This window comes from Cephus cinctus, unplaced genomic scaffold (assembly GCF_000341935.2).
Source record: "Cephus cinctus unplaced genomic scaffold, Ccin1 Ccin1_scaffold0330, whole genome shotgun sequence".
NCBI classification, from domain to species: domain Eukaryota; kingdom Metazoa; phylum Arthropoda; class Insecta; order Hymenoptera; family Cephidae; genus Cephus; species Cephus cinctus.
The window spans coordinates 3,561,395-3,578,498 of NW_014333027.1; the positions used below are offsets into that span (position 1 = coordinate 3,561,395).

Here is a 17,104-nt window from a genome sequence, read left to right on the forward strand (position 1 = left end):
AAATGTTTAAGTGCATTTACATAACTATTGGATGCAATATTCAAAATTGACTGTAATTATTTTGACAATTCAAGTTAATAATGACATTAAATCGTCTTTTCTTCTTCCTTTAATTTTCTTCTGCGACATAACAATGTCTAATGTGAAACTGATTAAAATGGCAAGAGGTGAGTTTACGTAGAAGTGAAAATCAAACGACGAAGAAAGTTTTCATATCGCTCACGACGTGTTTTATCGTTTTGATTGTGTTCTTAATCGAAGATAGCCACAATCTGGGTAGAAAACTTCATTAAAATGATGTGCCTCAAATCATCGTCACAGTAATCGACTCAAATAAATTGTTACACTGTATTAATGTGCTATTGGTTACTTTGCGGTATTATCTAAATATTCAATCAGCCACTATTATCTAAGGTGTTGGGAAAAGAGGATGATGGTAAAATGCTAAGATCAAGCCAGGAGCAGGGTTGACCACGAACTGGAGGAGAAGGACACCGAACGCTTCGATTAGTTTTTGGGGAATGGTGATGCCTATAATGCACAAACTACGTTAAGAACCATCGATTCACAAATCAGATGTAAAGGCCCCATCGGTTCGTTGTCGGCTTTTAAGAACCCATGTAGAAATTTTCTTCGGCGAATTCAGAGCCTGTCTAATCAGACCAGGACTTGAGTCCACACCGGGCCAGTACGGGGCCAGCTAGAACCTCAACGGGTCTTCAATTTTTATTATGGAATTTCTATTGGGGAACATTTTTCTTTCTCCATAAACCGATAAAATTGAAAATAGACTGAGTTATATTATCTAAAATTTAGTCAATGTCCAGACAGAATCATTAAGTACTTTTAATATCATTATATCATCAGTATCAAGTACTACGATAATCTATGTCTCCCTTAGCAGGATTCCTATGTTTTGACTTTTTGACTTGACTTTTTTCCAAATTCTTCCAAGAGAGCACTGCTTGGCCTTCAGAAATTTTTATCGAAGCAACCAAATGACTTTTACACGGTACAATATATATTTTATATATGTATGTTACCTATAACCGTCTGTTATATACTGATACGCGTAACACACGTGCCTGTAGGGTTTCTCACGGCGAACGCACCAGCTGAAGTTGGACGCCGATCGAACAATTCCGTTAATCGAGCCAGGGTGGCCTTGTGAAAAAGAACGTGAGATTCATAATCTTAGCAATGTCATGACGTTAACTTTCATTTCTATAATGATGCCACCCTGCTCTGATTCTTAAAACGACCAGTTCAGGGCCAATTTCAGCTGGTGCGTTTGCCGTGAATAACCCTGCATAACAAAGCAGACATTATTTGCGAGTTAATACGTTACCAGAGCTCTTGCCCGAGCGTTACCGGTAACAACCAGCAACCTCCGTGGTAGCAGTAATTCACTTCGTCACCCGTCCATCCCCCTTTTGTATCTTTTTGTACCCTCCCCTCCTCTCCCCTCCTCCCCTCCTTCTCCTCCTTTGCCCTTTCCACTTTCCTCTCCCACGCATTCCCTGCTATACCGCCCTCTTGTCTACTTCGTATTTCTCGTTCGCCATTACAGCTTGCCTTCTCATCCTTTCTGCCACGAGCCGGTACCCACTCGGTTGTATTTATACAAGACCAGCTTCTCGTTGACCTACACACCGACATTTATTGTCTAATAATAGTGGCATGCGCCGTTGGTACCGTTCGCTTCGCAACGGATGGCGCCACTTTGACTTTTCGTCTGTGTATACGTTTCAGCCTATATGTTATGTATATATATATATATATTTTTATGTACGTACTCATGTTAAAATCATATCTTTGCATATAAATTTTACATATATGTTTTTTCCGTGCGGAAGACCTCTTATTTTAATAACGACCGCGTCCACTCTGCGCGAATATTGTCTCGCTTTCTGTGTGCCAATTTATAACTATACTTTGCTTTGTTCTGCACATTTATATATTGTCTAGTATCTGTAGTTCTACCGAGGAAATATCGTACTTGTAATTTTTAAAAGTCTGACTAAGCTAGTCTTGCTCCTCGTATGACAACAGTCTGTGTTAACGTGACTTGGTATAATTGCTTCCGTACTCAAATTAGACTTGTGTGGGACTCATTCTAGATCATTCATCCCATACTTAACATACTACTACTGCGTGACCAGGAACTTGTGCGCGACTAGTTTCTAATTAACAGTGCAAATATTGCAAGTGCGAGGGCATGATGACGTTACGTTGAAATCGTATATTGAAAATTAATCGAGTTTTCATGATAAGTATTTCTATTTCTTTTTTTTTTTTTTTTTTTTTTTTTTTTTTTTTTTTTTTTATTATTTTCAAGCACATCTCATTATTCGTCTTTTAATTCAGGTGAAATACGGTGACCTTCATTAAATATTACTTTACGCAGTTTTATAAATATATTATCGCATACATTCTACATAGGATAATAACGATGTAAACACAATGCGAATGTCTGATCACCGTTCGTAAAGGCTGTAAATTATTCCCTCCATTATCAATATTATGCTGCATACTGGTAATTAAACCTGAGTGCAACGGCGAACAGACTCGAGGTTCTTGGAAATCGTCGCTATTATTGAATCTAATTGATAATGACGTAATTACAAAAAAAAAAAATGCCAAGACACCAAATGACATTTATTCATTTCTACTTCCCGCCCTGTACGATAAACTTATTCCGTTGCTCGAACGAGTTACACGAAATAACTTGTCTCGTGACCCACAATCTGTGATACCTTATTTTTAGTCGTAATCTTTCCAGAGGACGTAACCGCTTTGTTTTATGTTTAAACGTACTACTGTCATACGAACCGACATTCTAAATTTAGTAAGAACGAATTTCGGCAGCGTTTCGATTGGGCAGTCACCTGGAACAGTAAAATAACACGGAGACATTCTGCGGCAGGGAGGACTCTCAAAATCAATATACAATACACGCCTAGTACCATTCCTCGTGTGGAGAATACGTGTAACGTAATGCCAGCACATAGGTATGGTCTTCATCGAGCGAGCGTGTCTCGCACACACTGTGTTTAGCCATTTAGGTAATCCATTATTTGCACGCAATTCAGTGGCAACGAGAACGAGAGCAGCAACACAGTGTGTCGTGCCGTACGCATGCACGAGATATTAGAATTTCGAAAAATTCCCTAATCCTAGAGGCTCGAGAATCGTTTTAAATAGGTAAATATGTTATTCCAACGTTACGTGATAATAATTGTATAACTTTATCGTAAAATTCATTAATCAAACATACAGCTATGTGTAATTACGTAATGAAATAACGTTCGAGGTATGTTATAATCTAACCGAGTTTTTGTTTGGTTTTATCGTATTAAGTATATTTTGCGCAAATAGTCAGCTATCCTAACATACAAAGCAGTTCTTGACATATGTTCGTTACTTATCAACCACGTTCGTATTTAGACACGGAAAAAGAAAAACGATAATGGTTAAAGAGTCTGGCTGGCGAGTTTTGGGTAGCATAGAAAATGGGCGAGGAACAGCGGCGTGAAACAGTAATGATTGTTTAGTCAACCAGCAGACATTACTGCGCCGAAGGTAATTTCTTGCTGTGCCGATTACGTATACTTTGCTGCTACAAATTGGGACTCACTGTTAACCAGAGAAGTAAGCATTGCTGTTATCTTTTTTTTTTTCTCTATGCAATATTATTGGTTTCTGTCGGACAATGTTGCGCCGATGAGTGCGCAATTAATATTTTCGGAAGTTTTTCATGCGCGCGTTTGACTTTTCTATACGTTACGCTTTGACAAGTTTTGCATGCGGCGTCCCTAAAGCCTCGCTTCCACCGGAACAATGTAATAATATGTATGTATGTCGGTGTGTATGTACATAGAAGCTCCATCAATTGCGATGACTAAGGACGCAGTTAGCAGCGGCGCCCACGCGTAGCTGCGAGTCACGCCAGTCTGGAATTAATATAAATAAACAGAGTCGAGTTTTGCTGAATATTTGATATGGAATCCTGCAATTATAACCGAAGCTCCGAGTGGCGACGGGAATCTCTTAATAAATTGTATGCCGGATCGAGTCGCGTGTTATTCTACGAAATACCGTAAATATAACTTCCATCGAACCGTCCGTGACCTCAATTTTTCAGGAAAATCCGAAACGCGTGTCACGCTCGTGGATTCATTCGGAACCGGGAAAAAGAATCATTGGTTTTCAATTCGAGCGAACTTACATGCAAGTTTTATACGTTATTGATATCCGCTGAGTTTACCGTCACAATATACGGGTTTTTTTTTTTTAGATCGATTGCTGCGAACTTACTAACGGGTCATGCTAACTTAATCTAAAATTCGTATTAGACAGTGGGGCGTGCTCTTTTTTACGGCTTCGACGTATAAAAATTCCGAATACATACTAAACACGACTTTCAAGTGTCATTAACGTCTCGTACAGCAACATAATTTAATTTTGTATAATATAACGATAAATCATTGCAGAGCTAATGGCCGAGATGGTCGATCAAAAATGCGTATCGGTATTTGCACAAATTTTAATACACGTCGGCACTTCTCTCCGAAAAGTGTTAAATAACGTTATCTCGATACACGGTGATCTTCGCGCGAATATCAATTGAAGCAAAGTCCAAGTTTTTGTGGCAATGGACAAGCAACGCTGTGTTGTGCCATCCAGTAGTCGGCGGATAGATATTAAAATTCATTGTAATTAGTAGTTAGGCGGGGTTTAAGTGCGTACATCCGGAGAGCGCTTTGTAGGAGGTTCGCCGGTCAGCGTGGCAATTACCCTAATTAATGTGGATCCTAATTGTCTCGACTCGTAGACACATAATACACAAATACTGTAGATGTTAATGAACCTAATCCCAGACCCTACTTGATACCCTTACCAGGAAGTAATCCTCTTTACGCGAATCACGTTTCAACGTATGCGACATGGTGCCCTTCGTCTGATCCGTCAACATTTAATCACCAATAAATGTTAAACAGAGTTAAATGTTTGTCCGACGTTTCAAAACTTTAACGCAGTCGATCATTATGTTGCTGATCAAGTTGTTTTTGCGTCTTAACAAAAATAAATATACGTGTCTCGTCCACGTCGATTCTTTTGACGCTGAATCAGTTCATACTTTGAGGCTTGATGCGTCGGTTTCGCGAATTCGCACCATTGACCAACAATTCGTAAACTTCCGAATAAACGAGTGAATTATCCTGTAGCGTAATGTCGGGCGAAATATGAATCGTGAGTCAGACAGTCATTGTCATGAGCATAACGTATGTGGCTAAGTACGTGTCCACGTATACTTTAGCTCTATATAAGTTGACGCGCGTGCCTTAAGCTCGGCGTCTGACGTTACTCGAACTCACCTACGCGACTTACATTGGCGACACTCGATCTGTCCTTTATCGCATTACGGCCATTTATTAGTACATTATCTGCGACTTGAGTAATGGATCCCGCAAGTGGTAGAACGACACGGGACAAAGGCGACCCAGTGCCCGTGGTGCCTTGTGATTTGTCGACGCGTTTCTTCCTAGGCAAACTAAAAATCCCATGACATCGATATCACGTTACTTTCTTCATTCGTCGTATGTGTATCTTGGAGATTGGTACTGCTTCGTATTATTTGCTCTCTCGATTAATGCCGGCTGCCGATGTGGTGGACTACGGTATACCTACCCGTCCATGTTTTGCTGGAATCACGAAAATCTCGGACTGTTAGAATTTTTGTTAACTTTTACATGAGACTTGGTGGAAGGCTTGGACAAAGATCATCGATCCAAAGCGTTAACCTTAGAGTCTGATCTACTAGCTCCACGCATGGTCTGTACGTGGACTTTCGTGCAGGCTGCTGTAGGTGAAAGAACTTTTAATTTGGATTCTTTTTAACACTGCATGCGCGAAACATAATTCGTATCCGGTTAATCAAACTCGAGAGAAAAGTCTTTATCGAGGACATTGACATTTAGAGATATTCATAAACGTTAATATGTACACGAAAGTTGGGAATACATTTTTAAAATAGACTACTTGAGTTGGCGATTGTACATAGTAGCTGTATCTTACGTACGGTTGATCAGTGCGCAGTAACGAGTGCGCACAGTACTATTATGCGTTTCTTGGAAGGTTCAACTACCGCCGCGGCATTGTTACAGACTTAGTGGGAATGAAAACTGGCGTTAAATTGTCCTGATTTTTTGACTTAGTTCGTTGGCGCACTCAACATTCCTCGCAAGGAATTAGAAAGGCCTTTGAAATTTTCTATTAAAGTTTAAGATTCTCAGCAAGTGCTGTTCTTTTGATCTTTTTTTTCTACATATATTTCAACAGACACGATAGAGTCTCGCGCCATCTACGAGGCAATAGCCAAATTACATTTATCGAAGTGGCTTACTATTAGTTATAGTTGACGATGCTACCAAGTGTTTCAGAGATGATTCTGATTTTTAAATATTAATCGACTAACTTATGCACATTTTTCAGTTTTGAAAGTTGATTGTTGTCGTCGCCACTATGAGAAAAATAATTGCAGCGCAGACCAAAATATTTTAATGTGACGAACGAGACCTACAAATTTCTATTTCGTTGTTGTCGTTCTCGCACTTTATTCTTCTGTTTTAAGTCACTATGGGGGCCCTACGGGTATAAATAATTCTTGTTAATTTTTTTAAAGGGACCGAGGAGCACGTAACCATCAAGTTGAAAATTTTGATTTATAAGAACGTAACTACAACGTATAATGGGAACGTAGTATCGAACGTAAACACGGTCGGCCGTATTAGTTCCTTGACCCTTTAGTGTCTACATTTTTTTTAGTAGCGTTGTAAAAAACCTTATTGTCGTATACCGACTAATGGGGATAGGATATACACATTTTCTCCTCGAGAACTACCGCTAAGGTGAGCTGGTTTAGAGACAAGAAACTGGAAATTTTAATTTTACGAGGGTAGCTTTTCTTTACGCTCACAACTTAAGAACTGTTTCTGAACGTCTTTTTCACTGTTTCGGGTCGCCGTGTAGTGAATGTAGGTTTGGAACAATATGCACCTCTATAACTAGTACAGGTTGCATTTTACATTTAGGGATTGTTTTTATATCCCCAATTTTTTAAGATATTTTCATTAGTAACTAGGGTTAATTGGTGGACAAAATTTTCCCAAAAGAAATTGTAAGTAGAAATATTTTTGTTTTTATTCAATTTTCGTGTTTTAAAGTGTTTGGAGTGCAGCATTAGATTGTGCCAATTTATATTTTAATTTTTTTATATTATATTTCCCACCAAGCACGAGAGGGCTGAATGAAGGAAAAAATAAGGAACTCGATTAACGCAGATGATTATCGTAGTTGGCAAAATCCCTTCGTATGAGATATATAAGGAACTTTATATCTTTATATTTTTTAATAGATAAATCAAATTAAAGTAATAACTCTTACGAATGAAAATATGTGTAATTTATATTGAAATAACAAACAATTGTTAATGTCTTGAGAAATGATGTTATTGTATGCAATAACATCCATGCGGGGTATTCAGTGTACATCTGTTTTTTAATGATTCACAATGTCATCGTTATTCGCTACTAGAAGTTGATTAATGATATTCTATATTTAATGAATGCGTAACGTATCTTATTATTTCATATCATTTCATACGTAATGGGACGCGGTGTGAATCATACAGGTTTTATTCTCTTATCAACGTGGAAGGAGAGGGAGAGAAAAAGAGATCGTTGAAGCTTGAAAGAAATGTAATAATAATTATTGAAAGCTTCGTAAAAGAAATAGATATATTTTGTCGCAGTACAAATTTAACTTAGAAAAATATGATTTCCCATATAGTGACTGCGAGTATCGAGTAATTTTTACCGACTAATTCTTGGAGGATCTGGATGTTGTGATTTCATTAAATTAAAATGACGTCAATTGCACTCGTATTAACCACTTGATCTGGCATTTAGTCAACGATCATGCGGATCCAACTATCTTTCGAAAAATAATTTTTAGCACCAAACGTCAACCTGCTATATACGTCTTCCAAAAGTGCAAATCAATTGTAAACCGCAGATTAAAATTTAATTATCGAAATTGTATTCATCGTTATTATACGAAGACTTTAAATGTTTAGGCTTGTTTATATTGCTTGAAGTATTATACTATTCGACATTTCTAGGCTCGTACCCCGCTACCTAGTACCCGATAAAAAATTATTTCATATTATCAATAACCGAACGTCGATTTATTTGAGTCATGTGTAATCGCCTTAACTGTAGACAAGATATATGTTTGTTTACTCTGGAAACATATTTTCTATGGCTAAGTGCGTAATAGGTTTTCAAAATCTGAAAAGATGCATTGGCAACATTACCATATGTGCAGTAGATATTTTTAAGTATAGTTTTATATCTGGACCAATATGACGCGTCATCGATACTTTACTCCAGGAGTGGCATTTTTGGTTATTGTTATGGTATGTCTATATGGTATGCGAACAGATGGATATCCATTTTAATTTTGCTTTTTAGGCCACATTCGACTAACAACGATCTAACGAATAATCAAAGGTTACCATCCGGCAAAAAAGTTGTTGCCGACTGATCATTGGGTCTTTTTAATTGAAAATGCTAGAGAATTGAGCATTTATATTTTAATATTCGATCTGTAATATTAATAAATGGCGAAGCTAATCGGTGTGAATATTTTCTTAACAGATACATCGAATCTTCAGGTACAGTCGATTCGACCTAACTCACCTTACATTTTACAATATATCTATGTATGTGTGGTCTTTCTATTTTCGATTTTCAGCGGATCTCCTTGTTCAAAATAAATCATATGGATGTTCACTTACGTATTCTATTTACACGTGATTACAGATCAATAAATAATGACCGCACAGTCAGCTGATAAAAAATGTTCGTGATATAGTCAATAAGGGGAATAGAGGCTTATACTGGTTATAAAAATAACTCAAGTCGATTGTAATTTTTATCGCTATAACAGATCAGTACAGATAATCTCGCTGTCCCTTACATTTCTGTGTTATATCTCCTGAGGAATTTTTACGTTTAACGACCCGCAACATAAATACGTAAAAACGATCTGAGGTTTTCCCCGCCATTATAAGCAGTCGTTTTAAATAACAATTTAGCTCAGTAAGATCCCTATCTTGTTTTTTTTTTTTTAGTTTAATTGTATACAGGAGACACTCGTTATCACTTTATCGATCAATATAGGTGTTCGCTCTAGGTAGGAGGATAATCGTATACACTAGCACAGGCCTCTTGGACAAGATTTTTAGATGAATTCCGTTTAAAAGAATCTTATCTAATATTACATGTATGATATTAAGATATTGAACTCAAGTCCATCCCTACCTAAATGAACACGCACGATTCCGCTTACCGTCTTATTGCCACGAAAGAAGAAGGCATATCATTGAGATATTTGCTTCTCCGGTTCATCTTCCTGGAGGATGCTGCGAGGCAGCAGCAGGTTACTCGCTTCTTTTTTCCAGGTACAAGTAGGATTGGAATGCGAGCCTCTGGAACAGTCGGTCAACCTGTGTGGCAGCACTTTGTTCCTTGCTACAGGTGCCGCACACGACGTGAGCAAGTGCAACTGTTACCATATACATAGGAGGGTGCAGGATGCCAAAGGGTTATTCACACGAAGCCGGCAGGTCTCCGTTTCTCTTCCAGACGAAGACGTCCAGTCAATTCGTGGCGCATTTTAACTTATATCTACTTTAGTAGGACACGACGACGGCAGCTTCTTTTTTATTGGAAATAAATATTCATTGAGCGAAATCGCGGCTGTACACACGTGACTACGTGTATTCGAAGCATATACCGGTACGATGATGTTATTGAAACGAAGACAAAAAAGTCTTGATGCGTCTCCGAGGAACATCGAAGGTCCTTTAATGTCGTCTTCCCACGCATCCTCGCCAAAGAATTTGACCGGGCATCGCGGTGCTCACCACGTGTTCCTAAAGACGCGTCCTTATATTTATGATTTCTGATCATTTCGTAGGAGTTCAATTTTTATGGTCTCTTTGGTATTGAAACACTTGCAAGCGACTTGAGTAGGTATTTGCACACGCTGATAACGCTGGGTATCGAAATAATGCATGATTCCTGATGCCGTCGGGTCAACGTTCTCGGAGTGTCCGTACCTACGCCGCTAACTGCGTATCTCTTTTGTCGCCTCATGAAATACGAAGGCAATGTATTTAAATGGGATTTTGATTCTCAGGCGACAATCAGAGATTTTGCGGCGATATCTAAATGTCAAAAGGACAAGCCTTTTTAAGTATCGGGAGAAAAATCTACCATCAAAATTCTTCCTCTAAATGAAACGTACGAATTTATTCTTTCTAGGATTTTTACAGACAGCACGTTATAAGGAGTGGTTGAAATTTATTGTACTTTGATAATAATCAAGCTGTACCATGGACATAAAGTTAACGATACAGTTTTGACAATGTTAAATCTCTTTCATATATAATCGAGTGCTAGAATGATAATCGAGGCTACGGTCCAGCATCGGTCGGATTCTTATGACTGCGCGACAGTCTGCTCTTCGAATCTCCGAGAATTATTCGACATGGTGCGACTCTTCCGCACATAGGACTTAGTACCGTTGAACAGTTAGAAGTGCACGCGGAGGGCTACCGTACGATACGCGATATATGCTGGACGCACGGCGTGCGGATGGGAACGGGGACTAACGGCAGGGATCCGCCTCGACTTGACTCGACTCGACTCGACTCGACTCGTAACCTTGGACTTGACTCAAAGGAATGCAGCGTGCAGTGACCTCTATGCGTTCGCTCGGGCAACTCATCCCCTTTCATTTTATCTTTTACCTTATTTTACTTTACTTGTACACCTTTGGGTCGAGTGCCGACCCTATTTTAGTTCCCGCTGCACTTTTTAGCCTGTTGGAGTCCTCGGTGCACTATGCTTTACGATTTTCGACCTATTTTGTTATTATCTGAAATTTATATCGTTTTCATTTGTTACGTTAATTTTCCATTTTCCAGGATATCACATTGCGGGATCCTTTTTTGAAAATCAAATAGGAATCATAGAACTTTGCGAGACGTTATACCGTTTTATCGACATCGGAAATAGCGTGGCACTTTTCAAGTTGCTTTTTATTTTATTTTTGTTTTTTATTTTAAGCTTTAATTCGCAATGATTATCTATTTAGTGGACATAAATACTATGAAGTTAATTAAGAATTATTGAACGGTATTACGAACAAAAAATCTTTAGAAGATTTGGATTGATCAGCAGCCATTCTTGCCGAAATATACGTTCAAATAATAGTGTATTTTTGAGTAAATTAATATTAACCCCTTTGCGTTCGACTGCCCTCTCTTCAGTATAGAAATATATGAAAAATTGGGAAATCTGAAATGCAAATGGGTTAACATTTGGACTTTATAAATTTAAGCGCAATTTACATTAATTCTGTAGACGTTTTATCTTTCGCGTGGAATGCTGGTAAGTTGGTAAACATGTAATACAGTATTCGCGGATTACATGGCGTGGCAGTGGGATCAAGCTGTACAGCGACATGAATAAATTAGAAGTATGATTTACTATCGTGAATTCAAATACTTTTTTTTTTTTTCATTTAAAACAGATCAAATATTTTACAAATATAATAAAAATTATACGACATTTTTTTCGTAATTTCATAAGTGAAATATTATACTTTATCTTAAAACTGTTAAGCGTAGCGAGTTACCAGATTAAATTTCTTTTTTCAACAGAGGTTAAACAGTACCTACTGAAGGTTGTTTCAAATGAGAAAACTATTCCATTCCTATCCTGAAGTTCTTTGCACATGTTTCTCGCTGCGAGCCTAAGAATCGATCGACCTCATACTGTACAGTCATACACGTGTAACGTTCTAGAATTCTCGTAGTTTATTAGCTCATACCGGCTATCGTAGTGAGAAATGTGGCACTGCTTTGCGAATTCGCATTTTCGTCTAACGGGTATGCGCGATTGTGCTATTTAGTGACTCATATTGTATTTGCACTTTAGTTGAACTTGGCTTATGTTTGTGATTAGAATTATTTGTATCATTCTTAGAATCTTCGTGATAATAACAGCTCTTTTATTATCTGTGTTAAATTACCCAAATTATACGTCTGCAATCGTTTTGTTGATAAAACCGATACATTCGTCTAACTCGGATGGACCGTTTATATTGTCCTTTATTGTACCTTATAAGCTACGGGATACAGTTACTTGTAATATAACTTTAGTTATGTACTTTAGTTAATGTTCGTGTAATGTTACTTTAGTTAAATCTATCTTTACATTTTGTAGCATAATGTGCTCAGTCACTAAGGAATTCGTGGATGACAATATCAGTGTAATTACTTTCACTGATTTTCACTCACAAGTATCAGGCGTCCTTAAAACTTTATCTCAAATGTATATCCCGAGTGGAAATTTATTCAGGCTCAGATCCGGCCCTGATAAAGTATGCCTTAAAACGGCATCCGGCCCAGATAAGGCCGATTCAGGAGGCCCTTATCCGGGGTGTAACGCTACTGCGAAGCAGGCCCTGATCAGGCTTCTGACCCGGGGCGGACTGCATCTCGGATTACAGCCGGAATACGATGTATCAGGGCCGAAGAGAACCCGGATGATAGTTTCTATATAAAAATGTTCATAATAAATCAAAAATATCATGAAATATCTCTCGGGATGTTTGAATATTATTTATTCAGTATTAAATAAGAACATGGTATACATATATAATACTACTTTTACTGTATTTTTTTATTGAATGTATACATACTTGATATCGGCTCAGTGACCCACTTTTGCTTGCGGGTATCCCTGTCCCTCTGGTGGCCGGTGGTTGTATTACATGTATATAGTTTCATATTAGGGCGATTTCAGTGTTGCCTGATTTCACACCTAATACGGCAGCTCTGAATAACGCCTGACTACGGCCAAGTCAGATTTTCCATAATAGGGCTTGCTATGAAATTGCCTGATGCGGGATATTTTTACCTGATCAAGCCCAAATTCAACTGGTGGAAGCAAGGCCTGATCCGGTGGAGCGTATTAATATTATGTCAGGACTTAACGAGGCTGACGTAAGGTAAGCCAGATCAGGCAAACGTACCGACATTAGTTTAGGTCCGGATAAGGCTAAGAGCAGGCGAGCCGGAACAGGCCAGCCCTCCCAAAACCTGACCCGGGCCTGACGGAAACTCAGGCAGCCTGAATAAATTTCCACTCGGGATGTGCCACTAGCGGACAATGATCTTTGCACGTTAATTTATTTAAGTCGGGTCAGCGAATCGGATAGCAGATTCTCTTCGATTTTCTTAATTTTTTTCCGAGTCAACGAAAATCGATTATCCGATTTACAATTATAGAATAGGATGTCGGTATAGCATGTAAACGAAGTCGGCGTAGAATACTGCACTCGTTTGACTCGTGTTTTATTTTGCGTCTGTTACGCAAATTTTACTTGAAAAAATAGTCTAGTAAAAAGCGCCAATCTTATCGGATTGCAGTCAAAGATTTGCGATCCAGACGCTCATGCAATTCATAGTGACTGGCAACGCACAAACATAAAGCACAGTAACCATAGTAATGTCAGTCGTCATTGACGAACCTTTTGTGCACAGATATTTATAGAAGGATGACTCACAGGAAGCAGTGAGCTAATAAATGCCAATAATCATCATAGTTTTCTGTGCAGCCGAGTTGTACCTCCTTTCCTGTCATTTATAATGGGACAAGAGAAATTCTGGAATTATCGTGCAGGAAAACCGGACTTTCCAAAAATATGCTCGATTAGAGGAATTTTTAACATGGCCGAAACAGATATAATTGTAATTTAACCTTATACATCGGGTGGGATATCTAATTTTATAAATTGCATTAGTAATTGTACTTTTAAAGGCTACTTCCGATGGTTTAATATGAATAATAATAAAATAAATTACGATTGATTCATGATTCCTGACGATGAAATGCTGCAGTAACCCTAGTATAAATTTAATGGAGGGACCGTAAGGGGGTTGTATATTTCGTATGTACTCAATTAAGGGATTGTAAAGGTGAAATTCAGGGCACTGTCGAGGGACGTGAAAATTCCTTTTTTACCATCTCGATTCCAAAGTACATTTGAAATATAATTTTTACGACCAAATACCTTTTTTTTTTCACAAATTATACAAAAATTTTATTATCGAATTAATAATGAATTTTTTGTCTACGTTGTAAAAACCTTTCAAACCTGTAAATAGTTTGTAGTCTTATCAATTTTTTTCATGTTTTGAACTATCCAATCTTCCATGAGCATCAGGCATATTATTTATTTCATGTTCATCTGTCATTTAAAAAAAATTTGGCACTACGCAAAAGAGCTCTTGTAGAGGTTCATTTAATATTCAAAATCGTTAGTTCATATGAGTTTTTGCAATATTATTTTTGATTGCCCACTGACGATGTTTTTTATTTGCATTCGAGCTCGAAAAATAAATTTTATTCGTTATAACTACTTGAAAAACAAACACACCTGTTTTTTTTTACTGAGATAACCTGTGACAAATAGACGATGTGTGCCTCGAGGCAACTTCAGGGCAATTGTGGCTTGGAAAGGCAGGATAAAAGGCGCAATATGTAAGGGACAGTTTTGAAAATGAGAGCATGATCTGTCTGTTGCTTGGGTCGAATTGCCAATCAGTTGTCGACCTGTCCATTGCTCTGACTTGCCAAAAGCGCCACTGTCCAGCCTATCCGCGCGCACATGTGCTACACAAAAATAATAGTAGTCATTGTTTTGTGACTTTTGACGAGATTCTAGTTTCGCATTTCACATTTCGTCTTTTGCACTAATCGATTACGTTAGAAAACATGATTTTCAAGAAAAGTTTGGGAAAGAGAAACTTCGACTATTTTTTTTTTGCAAATGAAACATCCGAAAATGTTGAAAAAGCATGATTCTACCCAATTGTGTCACAAATTGTTAGAGTTAGACTTTATAACGTTCTATTTTTTACGTATCTCATTACTTAGTTTCATGCCAGAAGAGAAGTTATTTCTTCTAGTTCATAGTAAACGAGTATCAATTCATGGAGTTGTTCAAATATTTGTAATATACCACGTGGTATTGCGTTCGGCTTGATAATTCAAATTGAAAACCTAATATAATTGATGATGCTCTTAACGGCCCTAAGTAGTCGTAAATTTTCAAAAGCACATTTTATATTTACCATCCGTACGAGACATTTGCGTACATATTGACCTTTAGAAGCATACATTTTACCTTAAATGCGATTTTTTTTTTTTAAATATAGCCTTCTAGAGCTTTTTGATGTCGGTGATTACGAATCTAAAGTTAATTTTTTTTAATTTCAAAATTTGGAATCCGCAATGGCGCAATTGGGCATTGCAAAGATGAACTGTAGTTACATCAACCCCCAAATACCGAGTGTCGTGTAAATAAATTGGTCTAACTTTTGGAATTTTTATCTGTCGTTTTTGATTTTCAGAATTTAAATCTTTTTTTACTCAGATTCGAATTCAGTGACCTAAAAACAAGCATAAGAGATTTCGAAACTGTAAGTTTTATTTTGGTTAACCCTCGACTCTCCCACTGGTTCTTCTTGCCGTAAGAAATGTATAACTATAATGTCTGTCAGATCATGCGCCACCACTAAAAGGATAAATTCTACAAAATACTTCACGTTGTCCTAAATGAGTATTTCAATTGCCATTTCGATATTAATAATAGATCAGTAAAAAAAAAAAATGTATTTTTGACTATCTGTTTATTAATGGGATTTTTCCAAACAACAATTAGTGATTATCCACCTTTTTTGCACTTGTTACTAGGAAGAAAAAGTTTGAAAACCGAGTAGAAAACTATCGATCAATGAAGATCCCATTAAGCTTCTAGAGGTTAAGGCACTCATTTATAAACATGTAAGGTGATCGACGTTATGACTTACCGAAGTACGATTAAATTTCAGTTATGAGACATCTGAGATTATTTTCGAGTTAATGTTGTGAGTGCATATCTACTGTCAATTTCGAACAGTGATAATCTTGATAATCTTCAAATCGAAATAATAAGTTCATGATTATTTGAAATACAGATACATGTATACTTGCGGAACTATTGTAAGACAATATTCCGCTATGATTCTACGAAGAAAATATTGAAATTCGATTCCTTAAAATGCGTCATTAAAAATGTATACTTCACAGGTGGCAATACTAAATTTAAATCGCACATCACTCCTTATCGTATTACTTTTCCAATACAATTACATTTTGCAATTCTTATCGGTACATATCGTTCTGTTAATCGCAATGTCAAGTGATCTTGTTATGAGACTTATCGTTCGCACGCCAGATAATCGTATTTGGTGCCAATTTTGTTTTTGACTTTAATCACCTCTACCGCAACTCCTGCCTCCAGCAACAAATTGAATTTTTATTCAACACGTGTTTATTATAATTAGACTTACGCATTCCGATGGCCAGATATTGTTCATTGCTCAATTTTGATACCTGGTTTACGGTAGCCTCTAGATAGAACGAGTTGTTGTCAGAGATATTTATATCGAGGATTTCTGTGCTTTGATCGAGAGATATATGTGTTTGAACGGCGTACGGGATGTACTCTTGAAGTTTCTGATAACAGTAGTTCTGGTAATATCTTATTGATAGATTCGATTATTTATTTGTTTCAGAAGACGTGGGCTATAGAAGTGTTGAGATAACACCTGCCTTTACGCATCTACCCCAGAAAGGTGAGAAATATTGGATACTTCATTTTTCCTTATATTTTGCATCTCCTACATAAGGAATATTTATGCCAGCATTGTTAATGTAATAAGTTAAGATATTCTTAATCATCGGTAAGCAGAGTATCTTATAGCCGAGTATTATACAATCAATTATTGGCAATTAAATACGTGATATTCAAGTTTCACTTGAAATCCAACTGAATTCGTCACGATTTGTTATAACAACAATAGAGTGTATTTTGACTTAAAAACACTTATGTTTGTTTATAAAAATTAAAGAGTTCCGAT

The 17,104-nt window shown here is 37.3% G+C and overlaps 1 protein-coding gene across 13 annotated transcripts in view; it reads left to right on the forward strand.

The window, feature by feature from the left end:
• The window catches only part of LOC107266848 (histone deacetylase 4), a 94,572-nt gene that overhangs the window by 53,524 nt on the left and 23,944 nt on the right, over positions 1–17,104 (forward strand). For 11 of the 13 annotated variants that reach the window (XM_025084049.1, XM_015737778.2, XM_015737777.2 and 8 more), the window contains one exon: positions 16,760–16,819. In XM_025084049.1, coding sequence (XP_024939817.1) covers positions 16,760–16,819 — 60 coding nt within the window. The remainder of the gene's footprint in view (positions 1–16,759; positions 16,820–17,104) is intronic. The other 2 variants (XM_025084050.1, XM_015737781.2) reach the window with 1 other exon arrangement.